This window comes from Hippichthys cyanospilos, chromosome 13 (assembly GCF_059441005.1).
Source record: "Hippichthys cyanospilos isolate Australia breed blue-spotted pipefish chromosome 13, RoL_Hcya_1.0, whole genome shotgun sequence".
In the NCBI taxonomy this organism is placed as follows: domain Eukaryota; kingdom Metazoa; phylum Chordata; class Actinopteri; order Syngnathiformes; family Syngnathidae; genus Hippichthys; species Hippichthys cyanospilos.
The window spans coordinates 20,522,075-20,544,250 of NC_142381.1; the positions used below are offsets into that span (position 1 = coordinate 20,522,075).

Here is a 22,176-nt window from a genome sequence, read left to right on the forward strand (position 1 = left end):
AAGTAATGCAATAATACAGCTATGTGATAAACTTTCAAATCATTTACAGCGCCACCCAGTGGCGGACAAAAATCTCATTTTTTATACTTTTATGTACTGTGAAATGCCTGTTTGACTAAATGAACTCAAAAATGGTCAGAAAAGCTATGACACATTGGAACATTAAGGTTCTCAACTTTTATGACTTTTCATTAAAGGGCGTGGCCTCTATGCAAACTCAAAGTCTGATGTCTCGCCAAAACGGTAAAAGTTGCTGTAATTGAACTTAGATGATATGATGTTTGCACAACTTCATATATGGGATGGGAGTCCAATTTGAAACACACCTACAAGCCTATTTTTTATCATAGTACGAGCACCACCTAATGGCAGCAAAAAATATAGCAAATCCTTAATGTTTTTATGTACTCTGCTGAGCCCCTTGAAGTGATATCCCTTAAATGTTTTCTGAAAAGCCAGTGGCCATGCCTTATGCCCTCCACAAATCAGTACAATGTTTCGACAGTGGGTGTGGCCTATATGGCATTGAAAGTCACAAAATTGGAACAATAAAAGCTGCGGTAACTCCACACACATTGTCCCACCTTGTCTAATTTTTACATATTTGGTAATAGTCCTGCACTGAAGTGATATACAACTACTTTTTCATCATTCATAGTCCTTGTTCATACCCCGACCTGTTCATACCCCAACGTGCACAGGTCTGCGAGGGCCCTTTATAGCTGCTTGCAGCTCTAGTTTATGTTGTTTCTGTGTCTGGTACATGCAGCATCCACTTCAACCTGTGGGCCTGGAAGGGGGCTCCTCCCACCTGTGGTCCCTTCTGGAGGTTTATGATTTTCCCCAAATTTGGGGTTTTTGAGTTTTTCCTTCCCCTTCTGGGAGCTTTGACAGGGGATGCTGTTGTGTACCCTATACTGAAAAGATGTCTCTGTACGACCTCTTTTCATTCTGTGAAGCCCTTTGAGACTTCGGTGATTTAGGGCTATATAAATAAAATTTGATTGATTGATTGATTGATGGCGTGGATAACTACCTCAAACTGCTGCCTTGAAAGAATTGGCTTAATTTTGGCCAGCTGCCTCAAATCGTAGAAGCTCGATTTGACAACCATCCTTATCTGGTTGTCAAATTTGAGCTCCGCATCGATTTTTACTCATAGGTTGGTGATGGTGGGTTTAACATACTGGGCCAAGGAGCCCAGGTCTGGAAGGGGTATTCCAGTGAAGCCACCAAAAACCATCACCTCAGGAGAACAAGAGAGGGCCAAGGACCGAGCCCTGGGGAACCCTGCATGAGAGAGAAGCAGAGGAGGACACTGAGTCACCAAACCTGACACAGAAAATACGGTCAGCCAAGTATGACCTGAACCACTCTAGCGCCACGCCCCTGATGCCCACCCACTGCTCCAAGCGCGTTAACAGGACTTTGTGGAATGCAGCAGTTAAATCTAAAAGCACAAGAATAACACAGTTGCCGGAGTCTGTGGCTAAAAGTATGTCATTAAAAACTCTTAAAAGAGCTGATTCAGTGTTGTGCAGAGATTTAAAACTGGATTGGAAGACCTCAAGAATACTATGATCTTTAAGAAATTCCATTAATTGACTGCAGACTATTTTCTCAAGGATTTTTGAAATAAAAGGTAGCTTGGCCTGAAATTGGCCTGAAATTAGCCAGAACTGCAGGATCCAGCACAGGTTTTTTAATCAGGGGTCAAACAATTGCATGTTTAAAATCAACCAGGACCACACCTGAGGACAGACTGCTGTTAACAATAGAAAGAACAGTAGTTCCAACTGTGGGGAAAACCTCTTAAAATAGTCGAGGGGGGCAAGCATCATTAGGAGAACCTGAGGGCTTCAACTGAATAATAGCCTCACACAAACAGGGCAGAGTCACAGGCTCAAACTGCTCAAAGACAGCAGAGCAGGTGACAGAGACAGCGGGGTCATAGACAGCAGGAGAGATGAGAGCCCGAGCAGAAGAGACCTTATCGATAAAGAATTCAAGAAATGATTCACAGGCCGCAGGAGAGGCTTCTATACTGGCAGTCTGCCAAGCATTAAGAGAAGAATCAATTGTTTTAAACAAAACATGAGGTTTGTCACAGTTGGACAGCATAATGTTTGACAAATGATGCCTCTTAGCATTTTTTACAGTTGTCTGGTAATGACGCAAACAGTCCCTTAATATTTGAAAAGACATTTTGCAGTTTGTCCCTTTTCCACTTGTGCTCAGCTTTACGATAATACGGTGTGAGAGCGACCCAGTTCAAACACACACAATTCAAAGTTGCTGAAAGAGGATGAAAGAGATGGCTGCTTGCATTTACAGTGACTTTTAAAGATTGTGGCCAGATGTCTGTGGAGAGTTAAAATATGCTTATTTGTAACTCCTTCATTTATTTCATCTCAAGATTGAAATCATCGTTCACATTATTTTCACAAGTCAATATATTGCATTACAACAGACACATCCGTTTTCACATAAATGTAGGCAAAGCGGACATCTTTTACTCTGAAAGTGTCGAGCTCCTCTCGTTGACAGCCCTTTACCCCAATGCCTAGTATGTAAAATGTGAGTTACGGCTCACTTTTTTCGATTGTGGGACAATGTGATCGATTGAAAAATGAGCTGGAAGTGATTCAGTCATAGGAGAGACCCAGAGACGGAGGTCCTTCCAAAATATTTGTATTACTGGACTTGAAAAGAGCATATGATTCATGGTGTCAGTATAATTTTTACAGAACATGCATATGTTGTCTTCAAAACTAAAAAGTAAATCCAATAATTCTTTAGATCGGTAGATATTCATAATTTCAAAGTGTGTTTCTTTCATTTGAGTGGCTTCTAGAAGTTTCAAATTCATTGTCCTTGGTTTCTTTATTGCATTCTCATCAAATTTAATATGAATCCCATATTTGTTTTATTTTTCTGGAAATATTATTTTCATAAGGTGTTGTCTTATGAATGCATTATTACATTTTCTGTCCAGAAAATCTGTCCAGTTAATTGGTTGATATTGTATTATTTCTTTAGTCGTAGAGATAAGTTGTTGTGGAAATGCTTTCAACAATTTCATTGTCATATCTTGACGGATTAAAGTTATGTTTCTGCCTAAACAGATCATAATTTAGTAACACACCTTTGTCATTCATTATGTGTGACAAGGACTGTCAAACTCTGTGTCCCTAATGTCTTGTGAAGGAAATACATATTTTTCAAATGCAATATATCAATAAAAGTGAGTACATGGAACTGTGTTGTTCTAAGAAAGATTGAGATGACATAATGACAGTATAAAGCAGATATAGTCTTGGCCCAGGAAAAATAAGGACAAGTCGTCACCTCCAAAAGGAAGAGATGTCATCCCCGACACGACATTCCACCAGGAACAAAAGGCCAGGTGTGGCCTTCAAGAGAAGATATCAGTCAGGGTTTATGGTGTTCAGACCTACTCCAACTTCAAAGAATGGCCGGCAGAACAAAGACTTCTGACGACACCATCCCCACGCACGCACACACCCACACGCACCCCACACCCACGTACACACGCGCACGCACACACACACACACACACACACACACACACACACACACACACACACACCTGCATTCCACAGTGGGACTACATGCCCCAAAAGGGTATAAGAACTGAATGTGGAAGGTGAAACGTTGCCATTTTAAGCTCCAACCTGTGGCAGGACTGGCCCGAGGCCTCGTGTACTTTTCCACTCTGTCTGGATTAAATATATTGTTTCACTATGTTGTGGTATGGGCGATCTTTCAACAAAAACGAACACGCTAGGAACTAGTTTAAGGCAAGAAGCTTTTATAGATTCCTTCACTTGTCCTGCCTGCAGATTAGCGGGCAGAGCCACCGTCCGCACACCTGCAGCCCATTGTCATCAGTGGACTATTTAGGTGCGGCCGAAGCACAAGGACGTTGCCAGATTATTGCCATGTGTTCACCTAATTTCTATGCCTGTTCCGCGTTCCTTGTTTCCTAGTATCTGTCTTACAGCGTTGGTATTTTAGTTGCGACTTTTCCTGCTCTTGTTCTGCGATCTGCCTTAATAAATTTTGTTTGTACTTTGACTGTTATGTCAACGTCCTCCTGCTGGTTCCGCCCTTGATCACGATCAATTACATGTCTCTTTGTTTTGTACTTTCAATCCCAATTTTGTTACTGAAGTGTACTTTTGTCTTCTTGAGTTGTTACTTCATGCATTGCGTGCACCTTTTGTTAATAAAACTTTTTATATCTGTAAAGTTGCCTTCAGTGTGTTCCAGGGTTACCATCCTGTTCGTTCCGGTCACAATCGTGACAAACCCATATGTTTCTTTCAATCCACTCTTCAAAAAATTAGGATTTATTTCTGTAATCATTGTTCCAGATAATGGTTGTGTCTGGCGAGTAGTGTTGTACTTATATCATTTTCCAATACATCAAGAAATTTGTTGGAGTGACTCTGATAATTGAATAGGAAGTTTTTGAATCGTAATGTTGCTCCCAAGTAAAAAATCAATGCCTCCTAGTTTCTTGAAAATATAGTTAGGAATACAATACCAAAAAGAGTTCTTGTGAGTTATCCACAATTTGATCCAATTTATTTTCAAGGTCCCATTGAGGCAATCAAAGTCTATTGCCTTCAGACCGCCCTCACTTGTTTCTTTAACCATGTGGCTTCTTTTCATGTAATGTTTTACTTCTCCATATGAAGTTAAAATTAATTTGGTTAATTAACTTGATAAATTTATTTGGAATTGCTTGGGAGTAGGCTGGGTAAATGCACCTTGACAGACTTTCGATTTTTGTCAAGTAGATCCTGCCGATGATAGATCCATAAATTGAGTTGGGATTCACATTGTTTCATTTTGTTTTCTATATTCAAAGTTTCACTTTGCTTCTTATCATTTGTTAGATGGACTCCAAGACATTTTATTACTGATTTTATTGGAATATTATAGATGTTTTCTAGGTGTGTATCATGTATACCTAAAAGTTCACATTTCTTAAGGTTCAAAGTTAGACCCGGCGCAACAGAGACCTTATTTATATTTTCATTGGCTTTTGGAACCTGATCGCTGTTCTTTAGGAATAGGGGTGTCATCAGCTAACTGGCTGATTATGAGTTCAGATCTCAATATATTTAATTTTTCAATGTCCTGGAATTTTATTTACAAATTGCGAGTATTTCAGTGACAAGTATGAACAAATACGGTGATATAGGACATCCTTGCGGGATTCCTACATTTATTCTGAAGCAGGGCATCGTACCATGTAGTAAGGAGATGCCGCTATTGACATTTTGATACCGCCCTCCAATCATTTTCCTGAAGTTACTTCAAAAACCAAATGACTAAAGATCACCGAAGATGAATCCCTGCTCCACTGTATCAAAGGTTTTGTAAAAGTCCGAGAATAGAAGAATCCTTTGTCTTCAATAAGATCACTATATTCAATTATGTCCATTACCAGCCGTATATTATTATGAATCGATCTACCCTTTAGGAATCCTGATTGAGTTGGTCAATTATATCATCTATACCTGAACATAAGCGAGTTGCAAAATTATATGTTAACAACTTGCAGTCAGAGTTTCTCAAAGTGATACAAAGTGATTCTGTTTTCAGTTAATATTGGATCCTTATCAGGTTTTGGGATTGCGATAACACCATTGTAGCATTGTTGCAGGTAACGTATAAGTGGTGAATATCTCTACAAAATCTTGATGCAATAATATTCGTATTTCTTGCCAAAAGTGTTATAAAAGGCCCCCGTGAGTCCATCTGAACCAGGAGCTCGGGTGAGTGACAGACGACCAGCCGCTTGATCAAGTTCGGCATTGTAATTTCAATTTCAATTTTTTGTAGTCATTCTTTATAATCGGAAAATGTGCAGCTAGATCTTTGAGAAATGCATCACAATGTTCTTTGGAAAATCTTGAAGTATAATATACAATTCACTATAAAATTTGAGAAATTCAGATGAAATTTGCTTCTCATCTGTGACTTCGATATTATCAATAAGTAGAGAATTGACACTATTTAGTATCTGTCTTCTTTCAAGGGCACGATAATAGGCCGAGTTTTTTTCTCCTATCCATTTAGCTCTTGATTTAATGACTGCCCCCTGTGCCTTATGTAAAAACATATTGTCAAGTTCGAGTTGAAGGCCTGAGATTTTTTCTTTATCCTCTTCCGTTTGGTCTGGTTTATTGCAACACATATTCAGTTGTTTAATTCTTTGACCGCAGTGTTGTAAACAAGTACAGTGACCCCTCATTTATCGCGGGGGTCGCGTTCCAAAAATAACACGCTCAAAGTGAAATCCGTGAAGTAGTCAGCTTTATTTATTTTTTTATTTTACAATGCAATACCTAACTATAGAATAAAACTAAAATACAAAACCTGTTTTTAATCCCCAAATTTGTTTAAAACAAAAATTTTAATCTCGTAATACAAGGTTGGAAACATTGTCACTTGCGTATTTCACAAGTCCCAGCTGTGCGTCTTTGTCCTGACTCCGCTCCGCTCTAGTGTCTGTTTCTACTGAAGGCGGAGGGGTCTTTCTCCGAGAAAAGAACATTGTTATGGGTAGTTGTAGGCGCTCTTTCTTTTTCTGAAGAAGATTTTTATAAACGCATATGCCCGGCCATCGAATTAAAGTGAAGCCTCTTATATCATAACAACACACTAGAAAGTTCAATTTATTACAAAAGAAATCTAGGTAAAAGTCAGATTTCCAAAGCTGTGCATTTCTCCATTGCTCTCTATGCAAGCACCCAGACTTGTGCGTTTGCTCTCGGCACGCCTACGAGTCACGTGATCGGCTCCCAGAGACCAAGCTGTCAATCAAAGTGCTTACTAGCACGTTCGTAACTTGTGCGTGTGTGCTGAGCTGAGCGCACACAGGCGGTTACAGGAGAGACACAGGAGAGACGAAAGCAAGCATTTGGATCCTCTTGCCTTTTTTAATAAATTGATAAGTGAAAAACCAATACAGTACAGCGCAGGGACGTGCGGTCAGGGAAGGCAGGTGAGGCAGAGCCTTGTCATCGTGACAAGTAAAATAATAAAGAATTATAACTTTAAATGTATATAAATATCTGTCCACTAATTTTTATGTATGACTAATTTGAAACATTTTGTATCGTTAAAATCACCAAATTTGCCTATTTCCTGTTCAGGGATGAAACGAGAGGTGAGGCAGCAACGAGTCAAGCTTCCCCTCTGAATGGGCAATCATCACAAACTGGGTTGATATGTGCAACTGGCGCGTGCTGCTTGCCGTATATCTGCATGTCGCCAATATAATGTTTGCCGATATGTTTTTTTGACCTGAGTCCACAGTCTGGCTAATGTCTTTCACCATTAAAGTTTAATGTTGTTAGTAACATATTTAGTTTTCCTGGTGGGACATAAAACCGCTGTGAAAAGGCACTGAGCGAGGCAGATAGTTCTCTGCCGTAATGAAGAGGGCATATGTGAGCAAATGGTTACTAGTTGCGCTGTTCTACGCAGAGACACCAGGCGAGTCAAGTGCTATTGGTTTTATATTTTGTGACGTCAGACTGCTAAAATGGAAGAAGATTATATATTTAAACTAAAAAAATTATCAAAACTGGACTTTTAGTCAAAAGTGGATGTGATTATCACAAGTAGACCAACGCCAGATCTAGAAGGTTTGCTTCAAACAACGGGACTGAAGATAAGGCGTTCTTTTCAAACGAAGTGGTACACCCGAAAAGAATGGCGATGTGGTTATCGTTTAAAAAACCGTCTTTACTGCTTTCCCTGCAGTTTGTTCTCAACTTGTGACAATGTCTGGACTAACACGGGATATTGTGCATGGACTTCATCGACAAATAAAAGTAAGTCACAAACAGTTTTAATTTCAATCTTATCAAAAAAAAAAAAGATTAGACTACGAATAATGCAATAGAATATGCAACCCTGGAGAACCCACAGGGTCAAATCTAAATTCTGGCTTTAAATGAAATATTATTAGTTTTTTTTTTTTTCATACTTTTCGTTAAGCAATGTGCATTAAATTGATTTAAGTGTCATAATAAAAGTTTTAAAAATAACTGAATATTTCACTGAAGGTCAACATTGGAATCTGGGGTTTTTGTACATCACTATATACTCTCATTTATGTTGTATGGATTATAGAATTACGATGGCACACATTAGTGAAGAAATTCTAAATTCTCATTTGATCTCGGTTCAGGTTGGTGCTGGTCAGTTTTTCAACAAAATGCAGTCTTTCAAAGAAATGCAGGTTGAAATATTGCCGCTTATTATGAACATTATTTCTGTGCATTTTACTCTTGCGCGTCAGAGCGGGTTAAAAAAATAGACGCAGCCGCTCACTACAACACATGGAGGGTGTAGCACAACACATGGAGGGTGTAGCAAATGCGTTTTTTTTTTTTTTTTTTTTTTACCTTTACATATCTGTAATATGTACCGTGTGTGTGCGTGTTTTGTGAAGAATGCTGATGTGATATGAAATAACCAGTAGCCAATTGAATAAACTACAATTTTTTTATTTATATATTTGTAAATCTGACTAAAGGAGTCAGTGCCTCACCAACCATGAACCTCACCTCACGTCAATCGGGATTCAGAGCACAATGCACTGAAAAATGAATTACACACTGTAAAAAATCCGTGAAGCAGCAACGCCGTAAAACTGCGGTATAGCGAGGGATCATTGTATAAACTTGCCCCACAAAATGGCGCCGAGTCGCGAGACCGTGACGTCAGTGGATACTATTTATACCCGGAAGCCTTCGATCGTATTTCCATCGACAACACAAAAGAAAACGTCTGCTTTTGGATTGGCGACTGTTAGTTTCTTTTAACACTGCGATAATCAAATACATTGGTGGACATTTCACATTGCTGGATTATTGTGCAATATGCCATTGAAGAAATGTTGTGACTTGCTTCATGAAGACGGATAAAAATGGTATGTGTTGCTTTGCCCTAAACCTATTGTGAGTTTATCCGATGTTAGACTAGCGTCAGCTGATTGTGGCGTTAGCTCACTCCAGGGATGAAGACATGCGTTCCGATTAAACATTTGGTCCTGTTAGTCACAAGGATTTATTAAACAGGGAAATAATGGAGCATTTTTGTGCGGATTAAAAGAAGATGTAAGTTTTAGGCATTAGTGCTCTACTTTACAAAATCGACATTATTCATGGCAGAAGTTACTTACTTTGCAGGTTAGCAGAAAATGTAACTTTTATCAAACCTTTACCTTTAAAATAGAATTGTTCCACCTCATTTTTTTCTGCGTTCTTAACTTTTATACAACTCTAGTGTCTAGTTATTATTATTATATAATTAACGTAAATCCTCATTGACAATTAGAGCCTTGAAAGTTGGGCGTCATAGTTGCATTTTTCCTTCTGTCATATCTATTTAGTATTTTTTTACTGAATACCTAATGTTTTTTTTCCTTTCAGATGAAGTTGCAATGGATGTAAAAAAAATCGATATACTGAAAAACCCTGTTGGAAAGCCTGGTCTAGCAGGTGAGCTTGACATGCAACATGCACACGCAAACGCACTCACGATCACTGCACTTACTAGAAATGGGACAGACACAACTCCCACGAGACGAGATGCTTCACAAGCTCAAGCCCACCACGAGGCGATATTTTTACTTTTTTTTTTTTTTTATAATATAATAATGCGTCATACAAATTTCAGTTTTAAACAAAACCTCACCTTCAGTTGAAAAATTAAAAAGGAAGGAACCATTTTTGTTTTTTTTCTGCCAACATTTTCACCATCCTTGTCTTCAACTGCAAAATCAAAATAGAACAACAAAAGTGATTTGAAATTAATCAGAGCATCCCATATTTTTCCTGGAGAGCTGCAACCACGGAGTAATTTGGTTTTTAGATAAAAATAAAACACAGAAAAATATTTTTTCCTTTGCTTGATGATGATAAACACATTTCAACACAGAAGCCCAAATAACACTTTCCACCTAATTAAGAACAACCAACTTTTATGATTTGTTAGAATCAACTTTTTTTTCTTTTACATAAACATAAACTGAAATTTTAGATAACTCTTTCATCATCGGTAATAGTTTATGTGACAAAGCACCGACTATCAAACAGACATTCAAGACATCCTAGTTTGTTTAAAAATAACTGTCAGGCTATCAGCATCAAAAGCTATTCTCAGATGGCATGTCTCAATGCTCAATTCCATTTTTTGTGAAATCTGATTTTTTTTGTTTTGTTTGTGAAATCTATCGCGTTTCCAACTTAATGTGACTCTATGTGATCTGTGTGTTAATTATAAATGTCCCAAAATTGTCCCCCATGCACATTGAGGACACCCTGTCACACACAGTATTTGTGCTTCATGTTAGTGTTTCAGAAGTACATCATTGATGACCAAATTGAGTACATGGCTATATTGAAATGAGTGTCATGCATTAATTACATTTTTTTGTTGATTTCATTTATAGAAAAAAAGTTGAGCAAGTGAACAAGGAACACTTGAACAACAGAGGTAGTGTTTAGGTTTGTGTTTCAAGGTTTGCTTTCAAAAAGATGAGTCATTGCTTCTCTAATTCTCGTTGGCCTCACACCTTCAGCTCCACTCGTATGGAACTTACCATACGCTGAATCAGTGGAAGGCCCAAGCTTGTTTCATTAAAGACGAGCTCTTCCCATCTAAGTGTGATGGAAGGCGGTGAGACACGACGTGTGTTCCTTATGTTCAGTCTGCGTTGTAATTTTATCTTGGTTGCCGTCATTGCAGAAAATCAGATTCACAAAGATAGGATGTTAGACATGGTAGCAAGGTTTTCGGTGCTCTCATGGCAATGTCAGGATATTCAATTATTTGAATCCAGAACCTTGGCAGAGTTGTTATCTCAAAAGTACGTTTAAGGTCGTCGTCATTTGCGATCTCAACAAGCAGATCCTTCCGTTGCCCAGAACTGCTCGAATCACTCTGTTTATCCGCAAATCAGTTAGGAATCCACTCCTTCGAAGTTCATGGGTCTTTTTTGATTGAGAAGTAGTGCTCAGATAGAGATAGATAGATAGATAGATAGATACTTTATTCATCCCCGTAGGGAAATTCACATTTCCAGCAGTATCCTCAAGTCGAGATATAAAATATGAGAAATAAAATACACAAGATACACATAAGTCCAGTACAGAAGTATACTTAAGGTGCTTGTTAACAGTGTAAACAGAATAGTGTGAATCGTTGGAGTCTAGTGCAAGTATAATTAAGGTGCTTGTTAAAGCATAGACAGGTGATTGCGCACCAACTGGAAGGTGCGTCTGAGCGATGTCTTTCAAAATTCCTGCTAATGTCTTAAACATGTAAAATATCCCTAGGATCACTCACCGCTCCCACAATTCCATTTTGGCTTTAAATGCAGCTTGTTTATCTGTCAATTTAAACACAGATGTCATTTTAACTGCCAGTTGTCATTTTCCCCTGAAGTGACAGAGTTCATTGACCACATTAAATATGTCGCACATGTAAGCAAATCCATTCCTTGTCACTAAAATGATCCGCCAGTTGCGTGTACTTTTCTGAGAGAAATCGCTGCAGCGGCTTTCGTTAATCAAACATTCAGGCCAGTGATCTCCCTCTGGATACCCATCTTCTGTGTGCAAAAGAAGGCTTTGTGCGCAAGGAACATTCTCCTCATGAAGCTGCTCAAACAGTTGGGTGCATGTGCTTTGATGAGGTTTAGAATTTTTGCAACATCATTCATTATGTTGTGACGTTCAGCATATGTTGTGAACTAGCCAGCATATCTCATTGGAAGACAATGCTTGGACTCACATTCAGGTACAACCTCCTTAATTCGAGTGGTAAAACTAGATAGCTGTCCTGTCATAAAAGCAGCTTCATCCATGCACACTCCAAGACAAAATGACCAGGTCAATTTTGCTGATATGTAATCATTCCTAGACTTGAATATTTCTGCAGCCAGTGTGTTTGTTGGCAACAACAGTGCAGAAACCATGATCTCATGCAAGTACTCTTGATAAAGATATCACACATAAGAAAGTACAGTTGCCTTGGTAATGTCAGTACTCTCATCCACCCGAATTGCATACCATGGCAGCTTTTTACTTTTCTCTCGCAATTGCTCCTCAATGCCCGCCACTAAATCATCAGTGCACCTTGTAATGGCAGTCGCAGAAAGAGGCACCTGTTTAACCTTTTTAACAGTGGCCTCTCCTAAATCTTCATGGCAAAATACCCTTGGTCTCAGGCATAATAAGTTCTTCTCCAATTGTGAAAGGTTTCTTGACTTTAGCAATTTGGTTTGCTCTTCGTGCATTCATATTAAATGATGTGGTGGCCCTCATGCATTGTTTCTGTGCTTCCTGTTTGCTCTTTTTTTCTAAAAAAAATTCTAAAGGCTTGTAAATGTAAATGGACTTTCACTTAGATAGTGCTAGTCATTTACCTACTGACAACGCAGCATCAGGAGCAACAGGGGGTTCAGTGTCTTGCTCAAAGACACTTAGACATGGTCTTGGTGGTTGGGGGATCGAACCCACGGCCTTTCGGCTGGGAGACGACCACTCTACCACTGAGCCATGTCGCCCTGTGTCTTTTATTCTAGGGTGCTTAGTTTCTATGTGATGAAGCAACTTTGAAGGCTTTGTTGCCACGTGTGCTAGCTTTCAGCCACATTTTATGCAGAGTGGACTTGATGCCTCAGAGTCACCGGTTGTCACAAACTTACATTTTAGAGAGGATTCTTGGTATTGTCTATTAAAAGTAGTTTTTATTTTTCTTAGAGGTTGTAGGTTCCTCTTCTGCCTTGTCAGGTAGCCTTTTCCCATTAAAAAAAAAGCTCTCTAAAGCTGTCTGTTTCAGACATTTTTGCTAGCGTCTGAACTAATTATTTGTGGGGACAATTCTGATTTACGTCATTTGTCATTAGGACTTACAAATATGATAGGTGCTTCAAAATAAATAGAGATACAACACAAAACAAATACAAAGAGCACATCAAATTTGAACACACCATTAACAACAAACAAATTGGATCCATCGGCTTGTTGCTCTGCAACTGTTCACACATCGTCGGAAATCTCAAACATACTTTTACATATCTCCAGGAGTTGATCATCTTCAGCAGTAGGGCTGCAAAAATATGTCCAAAATAATTAAGGACATTTAGGTCAATATTGAAATCACGATTATTAATCATGATTAATAATAGTCATGTTTAGTGAAACAAGTCTATTGATTGCACTTAAAAAAAACAGGATATAAACAAGGCTTTATACTTAAAAATAATACTAAACTAAAATAAACAAAGTAATTAATAATTAACTCAAATCAAGACAAGACATGTATAAATATATGTTTGTATATATGTATGTATGTATGTATATATATTGTGTATGTGTGTGTGTGTGTGTGTGTGTGTGTGTGTGTGTGTGTGTGTGTGTGTGTGTGTGTGTGTATTTGTCAATGAGCGTTCTGCAGCTGTCAACAGGTATTTTGGCTCATGAGCAAACTGCTCCAGTTGTTTCAGGTTTGATGGGTGTCTTCTCCAGATGGCATGTTTCAGCTCCTACCACAGATGTTCAATGGGATTCAGATCTGGACTCATGGAAGGCCACTTTAGAATAGTCCAACGCTTTTCTCTCAGCCATTCTTGGGTGTTTTTGGCTGTGTGTTTTGGATCGTTGTCCTGTTGGAAGACCCATGACCTGCGACTGAGACCAAGCTTTCTGACACTAGGAAGCACATTTCTCTCCAGAATGCCTTAATAGTCTACAGATTTCATTTTACCTTGCACACATTCAAGACACCCTGTCCACTTTAGCTCAAACAACGACGAATGGTGCGATCTGACACTGATGTACCTTGGCCTTGGAGTTCACCTTTAATTTCTTTGGAGGTTGTTCTGGGCTCTTTGGATACAATTCGAACGATCCGTCTCTTCAATTTGTCATCGATTGCAAGTAACTGTCCCGTTGAATGGCTGCTGATTCTTGTGCCAGAATACTTAGCAAGAAAGAAATATGTGGAAAGAAAGAATTCCTTTTTATAGTCTTTAGCGTTCGAACGTCTCCCGCTACGCTCAATCGAATGCATTTCATGGTCACACTTCCACTATCATTTCTGTTTCCGGAAGCCATGATCTACAGTATGTAAATGAATAAAATTAAAATCATTCTTAATTACAGCCAAACTCATAAAAATAAAGTCACTTAAATGTTGCCTGTTTAATATTAGATTTATAAAAAGGGGGAGCGTTTAGTTCTCCGAAGTTTCCGCACTTTTTCTTTTCCATGCTTCGCGTTCATGCGTCAAGAGTGGGACGCGATGACGACCCTGAAGTTGGCTTTATGGGCGCACTCCCAATACTGTATATTAGGTTTCAATACCACCTTAAAAGTTTTTAGATGGCAACGTTTACCACATGTTTGCATGACAAAAGCCTCTGCTGTTCTCTCCCCCTAATATACGGTGCTAGCTGTCAATTCAGACCCATTTTGAAAAGTCAGACTCGCAATAAAAATTGTAATAAATTCAGTGTGAAGTTCCTGTGTTAAGCAGTCCTCCAAATAGGTTTCGCCTTCCAGATACCGGAAAGTCCATTCAACTCATTGATGACAAAATGAATAGATAATATTAATTACTGAACAGGAAATAAAATTTAACCGCAAAATAAAAAATGACTCGCTGATTGAGCCAAAACGAGCAATATGATTTATAATGTGCATCAGTGGGGAAAAAAAATATCTTATAAATATGCCTCAAGAATCATGAAATTTCAGCTCATTCAACTATTGATGGTAAAGATGAAAAGATAATATTTATACTGAACAAGAAATAAAACTTATTGTAAAATAAAAAGTGACTTGCTGATTGGGCCAAAACAAGCAAAATGATTTATAATGTGCATCAGTGGGACAAAATTATCTTATAAATATGCCTCAAGAATCATGAAATTTGAGCTCATTCAACTGTAGTTGGCAAAGATGAATAGATAATATTTATACTGAACAAGAAATAAAACCGTAAAATAAAAAGTGACCTGCTGATTGGGCCAAAACAGCAATATGATTAAGTAAATACGAATGTTTCACTACTCCATTCAGAATACCTGTAACAATGTGCATGGATGTTTGCGAGCAAGCAAGGATGCACGCTAAGTACTGATCAGGGCTCATTGGGATCACGGGATAGCTTATTAGGACCGCATGTTCCTCAGGCATACCAAACATTACAAACCAGTGGAAGGCCTTCACCTTCTTAGTTGACTTTTGCTTTTAAATTTTTACACAACATTGAGAAGATCTTATGCTGTAATCCAAATACTTTTTTAATTTTAATAGTATATCGTTACATTCCAAGGTAAAACTAAAGTTTTATTCTCAATTAATTTTCGTTTCTTTTCTCTTACAGAAGCATCTGGTTCATTCAGTCCAGAGGAAGAGAAGGTTGGTTGTTTTTCATTCAAATGAAAGAAATTTGAAAGGATTTGTCCTGCACACAAGACACAAAACTGACATCCAGAACGTGATTTAATTTACGTTGGCAAAAGTTTTCCTCCTTCGTGTTCTGTAACTAAAAGAAATATGACTGCGCCCATCTGGATAGCGCTCCCCATGTAATTTTAACGATCACTAGACCACTATACAGTGGAACCCCGTGTTACAACATCCCTGATTTACATTATTTTCATGTTGCGACCTGGAGTTTTTTCATCCCCTCTTTGTGACATTTTCCTGGATTTGCGACAAAAACAAATGCCATGACTCTAGGGCCTTGGCTGTATTTGTGTGTATTTGTTTCGCCTCCATTTGCTGGCGTTTTCAGGTAGTTGCACTTATTTACTATTGCCGTTTAACTGCTTTCATGCAACGCCTGACTACTATGCTGGTCTGCTATTGGTCGGTGTCTCCTCACGGAAATGGTGGTCTGCTATTGGTCGGCCTCACTTGTTTCAAAATGGTGGAACGGTAAAGCTTTGTTCGATTGTCAGTGGTTACAAAATCGTATTTAAAGTGCATTTTAATGCTGAATTCAAAGTTGAAAGGGTTAGCAAGGTCCCAAGATTGCTAGTGATGTTAAAGAGAGAAGAAGATGATTTATATGGAAACGATGCTGGAGATAACCCTTATTAGGGAATATGGGCATAACTAGCGGCACTCAAAGGTTAATACAGTAAATCCTTTCTATATTTTTTATTTATGATGTTTTCTGATTGTACATGTATGTTATATATACGTAGCACTTACTATACAATTTTGGTACAAATTTTTGATATGTTTGTACAATTTTGATGTTTTTACCTGGGGTTCTAAACGTATTAGCTATTTAACATAGGTTTGGATTGCCCGTCATTTGGTGAATTCGCCTTACGACCCCAACCGCGAAATGGATTAATGTGGTAACATGGGGGCCCACTATAAAAATATTTTGGTTGGATAGAACACATTTATTTACACCTTCTTGAAATGTATAGTGGGTTTTCAAAACGAATGACTGTCTATATATTCCATATTGTCATTGTGAATGGTGAGTGAATGCGCTCGTAGCAGTTGTTTTTTCTTTTCCTCACGATGCCGTTTGAGTTCATTTAATTGTAAATACTTGAGATGTGCAGCATCTGCTTTTCACAAAGTTTATTATTGTGCATATATGCCAAAAGACCGCAGTTAATAAACAAGTCAAATGGAATTCATTTCAGTGTGCTCTAACCAGTACACACAGCTGCATAGCTTGCCATTCTTAATTGAATTAACTAGAGACATAACTTTTACATGAATCCTCTTTGTTTTAGTAATATTCCTGCGTGTGAACAAGGATGGACTCAGACGTTGGTTCAGTCTGCTGGCTTCTTTTATTGAGAATAATGTGTAACATCTGCCGCTAACATGAGCTGCTGTTAGCATGTTACAGACACTTGCCACCTCACATCTGCCCTCGGGGTAATTATTAAGTAAGAATATAGCCTATATACAATTGCACATCAGCGAGTCAAAATTCAGCTTATGTGGCTGATTGAACAATCTTGGATAGTGTAGGAAAAAAAAAGACGACACATTTTTAAGTCACAGTTTATTGAACACACTCATATTTCTGGTTTTAATTTTCTTTCTTGAATTTAAATGTGTAATGAATGTATGTTTATTGATGCATATTTCATTTTATGTATGTTTTGTGTATAATCAGAACAAAGTTGTACTAAGATGTTTTCATATGCGTTGAACATCTTCCAATGATGACGTTGATTATGGTGATTGTAAGGGTAAAGTTGCTAATGAATATAAAGAAATCATCAGTAAAAGTGTCAACCTTGGTTGGGGGGGCTCCTATGTATATCATTCTTGGAAATACATTGTTCCCTCGCTACTTCGCGCTTTCTTTAGCTGCTTTTGCTTGGTGCTTCTTTTTTTTTTCTGAAAAAAAAACCCTATTGCGGAGAGATGCATTTATGAAGGTTTCCTGCATACGAAACAGACAAGTTAACTGTAACTTAACGCATGCCACGGATACTATTTTGACGCCGAACTAAAGTGGAGCCTGTAGCAGACCAAACATGTCAGGGAAGCAGAGTTTACTCTCAAAATTCCAATTTATTACAACAGCACTGTGCTGTGTCATCACGGTATTTGCTCTTTCCACGTGTTCTCCCTCACGTCTGAGGTGGAACATGCTTGCTGGAAGCAGCTGGAACAGTTTGGATAGGACTGACCAGGCAATCTGTCAATCAGTTCACAGGCACTTGTACAATGACTTGAGGGCTTGTTGTAATGAGGGTCAATGTCACACTGGGTGCCAATCAAGTGTCTTATAGGAGTGTCTGTGAGCTCATTGACAGCTTGCTTGGCCAATCTTGTTCATGAAGCTCAGACGCGAATGAGAAAGCGAACGCAAACACGCAGCAGAAGGAGAACTTGAGGACAAAAGAAAGTGTTGAGAATATGTTACCCAGAGTGATTTTGTAATAAATTAGGATGTCGACCCGGTCGATCCGGCCCACCACATCATTTCACGCGGCCCGCGAAACACCCATTCCAATTCAAGTCTCCGGTCAAAATATCACATTTGTAAGTCAATTTGAAATTGTTTGGGGGAAAAAGCAAGCGCTTTCTTCCCTCACCCTCTCTCTGATTTCAAAACTAGTTGAAAGAGTGACAAATACACCAAAAATGTATTTTATCACAGTCATCCCGGCCCCCTGACAGATACTGTAACTGCAACGTGGCCCTCGGTAAGAATGAGTTTGACACCCCTGCTCTAGGTCGACATCTCTAGGTCATTACTCCGAGGTTAACTCTGGCCCTTTGTCTTCCCCGACGACAGCCAAGTTATGGATAACAGTATAGTTACTGTATAAAGTTTAAAAATTAAAGATTTAAGTGAATACGTGTACTTCTATCATCTTTGTGTACAATATGTAAAGTAGAAATACTTTCCACATACAGTATTAACAAATTCTGGTACCCACCCACACGCACATGCATGAAAATTTGTGGGGGTTACGGGGAAGTCCTACTTCATAGATTTGTCTTTTTGCGAGGGGTCTCGGTCCCCATTAATGGCGAAAAACGAGGGAAAACTACAGTATTTTCCTCACTATAAGGCGCACCCTCAATTAATGACATATTTTAAAACCTTTTCCATATATAAGATGGACCGCATTATAAGGCGCAACAGTAGAAGCAGTCAAACTTTATTAGTAGATTAAAAAACATCTTTCTGACAACTCCATTCTCTCCCAAAATGAATAAACAACTGTCTAATGTTTTATTTTATTAGTATTTCCGTGACAGTTTATCCTTTAACAGCAAGTTATAACATGTAGTGCAACATTTATATCAGGGAACTTTTCCTCCAGTGCAATCACAATATAGTAACTCTAAACTCTCAACAGCAATATTGTGCAGACAAAACGGTAATCAGGAAAGGATACAAGGAGTGGGAGTGCGTATTCGTGTCGCAAACTTGCTACAAAATAAGAGAATGACATTTGTCATCACTCAAAAAACACATTTGAAATTTTCTTATCTTGCAGAAGGCGTGCATATCCCATACAGCAGAACAAGAGCTGACTTCTAATGGTATAGTGTGAACATGAGCTCCATACATTAACATACAATGTTTAGAAGGACATTTCTGCTGTTTCCTATCTTTGGAGTCTAATGCTGCTTGCACACATAACGCGAACGAGGCGAAAAAGCGGAGAGTTTTGTATTGTAGTCAACGGAGTTTGCGTCGGGCGACGCGATGGACGCGAATGTAGCGATGCGAATGGCCGCGGTCACGAGAAGCAAAATTTCGCTTTTCGCATTAAGTTAATTTTTTTTAACTTTTTTTCGCATTTCGCGTCACGAAAGCCAATCAACTATGGGAGCATTCAACGTCTCAAGCAGGGGGCAAGAATGAATAATAGTGGCTGCTTTGTGGTCACTGGGAGCTTTCCAACATGGCCAGCTGAACTTTCAATACAAAACAGAGCCAAGCAAAAGCACTCATCTGGCTCGTAGAAAGGCAGAAGCGAGAACTTGGGACAACTGGTATGTGCAGCGTTTGCTTCCCTTTTTCACAGCTGTTGAACCGTAGTTACTGTGCTAAGCTAACAATAGAGCAGCATTGCCAGCTCAGTATTTAGCACGGTATCGGCCACTTGATTGTGACATTGAAACTTTTTTTTTGGCAGACGAGTATTGCCGTAAAGTGAGGGACATGCAGTGTAAAAAAAAAAAAGAAAGAAGAATAAAGGTACTGTCGGTGAAAATATTGGTTCTGCCGCGTCCCAGAAAAGTGAAAGCTCTCAGCAATGCTCTTCTTTCCTGGTCTTCCGTAAATTGGCGTAAATTGGTCTTCTCTTGGCATGACAAAAATGTGGACAAAAAGTACAACAGCAACAGTAAGCCTCGCGAATTAGCGTAGCAACGCAATTTTTTGTGTTTGGTGTGCATGCAGCATAACTCTGCAAGAGATTCTCACATCCTATATGAGGACATTTACCATTGTGCAAAACGTTTTTCAACAATGCACTGTACAGTAGTCTTACTACCTTTTAAGTGGTTTCAGTGTATTGTTGATTTTAAAAACATTTGCTGAAATCTTAAAAATTTCATTTTCTTCTTTCCTTTTTGGGTTTTTTCCTTTTTGAGCTTTACAATCATATCCAGCTGATGTTGCACTTATGCCTTTTAGAATCCTGGTCACAGAGGACCATCTCTCGTTTACTCAGAAGCACCTTAAATCCTCGTATGAGGTGGCTGTTACCTGATCACAGTCAAGATGATGATGAAGAAAAAGATGAAGAAGAAGGAAACTTTGTCGTGGCCTGCAACCTGGTGTCCAGATCTTCTGCTCGCATACTGCGTTTGCAACATGCTCTTCTGAGTGTGTCAGGGCACTGGCAGCATTTCAGCGGGGCACAAATGGGCTCTTCAAAGGTGAGCTCCCGGAGTTTTATACAGTGTATATATATATATATATATATATATATATATATATATATATATATATATATATATATATAATATATATAATATATATACAGTGTATATATATATATACAGTGTATATATATATATACAGTGTATATATATATATATATATATATATATATATATATATATATATAATATATATACAGTGTATATATATATATACAGTGTATATATATATATATATATATATATATATATATATATATATATAGTAATTTGGTTTGTGCAAAGGTTGGGGACCCCACACTGTGCAATGTTTTGTGACAAACATTCATAAAAAGAGGCTTTATTTCCTAATTTATTTGCAGCCTCAGGCAATCCTGATCCCCAACTAAATTGAATCCAAATATAGTTGGGCTTAGAGATTTGAGCTACCTTGCTTAAGAGTTGTGAATAAGAGTTTACTTTTTAAGTGAAACATGAAACAAAAAGAACGCAACTGTTATTTAAAACATGCAGGATAGCCTTGCCTTGGGAAAGTCCACTTCACATTTTACAATGTTTGTTGGTATTTAACAACCAACATGGTAAGATGGTAGGGATATACAGCAGCGGTCCCCAACTTTTTTATCACCACGGACCAGTCAACGGGGGGCTACTGCAGTTTAACGTATGAATTGTTAAACTAAATAATTTCCAAAACATTATTTCGGGTGCAGCCCACGTGGCTTGGTACCAGTTGATCCATGGACCAGTACCGGGCCACGGACCAGTGGTTGGGGACCACTGATATACAGTATTCCCTCGCTACTTCACACTTACATCTTTCGCACCCCTGGTACCTAGCATTTTTTTTCCTGAAGAAAAGAAAAGAAGCTAAATTGCAGAGAGGACGTGTTGTGAAGGTTTCCTGTATGCCGAACATACGAGTTGACTGTAATTGCCCATGTCACGGGCACTCCTCGAATGTCGACCTGGGGCGGATGCCATACCTGACCAAACATGATAACATAGGAAGGGGGCAGGAAGGAGTAAAAGAAAGCTGCATTCAGACAGACCGATTAACTAAATGCTTTAGTGTATAAATGCATTTTTAGGCCAGATTTAAATATTTCTCCTGAGGTGGCTGCACAAACGTCCATAGATAGGCATTCCAAAGCACTGGCATGTGAATGGAAAAAGCCTGGGATCCAGTGGACTTATTCTTAGCCCGCAGGGTTTTTAACAAACCAGTGTTTATGACCATAGTTGTGTGGAAGGAACATACTGTGAAACTGGTGTCAATAAAGATAGGAAGGAGTTAAGTTGTGTAGAATTTTATAAGTAATTAACAGTATCTTATCACATCACAGGTGTACTGGAAGCCAGTGGAGGTTGATTACTATCAGGGCAAAATGATCTAACTCCTTGTCCTTGTCAAGAATCTCGCTGCTGCATTTTATACTGACTGCAGGCTTTTAATGCAAGACATGGGAAGTCCAGAAAACAAGACTTTGCAATACAGCTGATTGCAAAGTATTGGCAATAGTGACATAACAAACGTATTAATGTTTGGTCAGCAATGGGCTCCACTCGAGATCAACGTCAGTGGAGCGTTACTCCAAGGCCAACTCCGGCCCTCCGACTATGACCAACAAAGGGAAACAGTTTAATAAAAATAAATTAGGTTTAATAATTTAAGATTGAAGTAAATACTGTGATCCCTTGCCTGTCGTGGCGG

General features: G+C 38.6%; 1 protein-coding gene across 7 annotated transcripts in view; it reads left to right on the plus strand.

The window, feature by feature from the left end:
- ccdc142 (coiled-coil domain containing 142) overlaps positions 1-22,176 on the plus strand; it is a 122,119-nt gene that overhangs the window by 21,180 nt on the left and 78,763 nt on the right. For 4 of the 7 annotated variants that reach the window (XM_088431536.1, XM_088431533.1, XM_088431539.1 and 1 more), the window contains exons 1-5: positions 8,809-8,980; positions 9,483-9,551; positions 15,448-15,482; positions 19,067-19,112; positions 20,215-20,459. In XM_088431536.1, coding sequence (XP_088287662.1) covers positions 8,962-8,980; positions 9,483-9,551; positions 15,448-15,482; positions 19,067-19,112; positions 20,215-20,459 — 414 coding nt within the window. In that variant the 5' untranslated portion in view covers positions 8,809-8,961. Of the gene's footprint in view, positions 1-8,808; positions 8,981-9,122; positions 9,168-9,482; positions 9,552-15,447; positions 15,483-19,066; positions 19,113-20,214; positions 20,460-22,176 lie in introns of those variants that run through there. The other 3 variants (XM_088431535.1, XM_088431534.1, XM_088431538.1) reach the window with 3 other exon arrangements.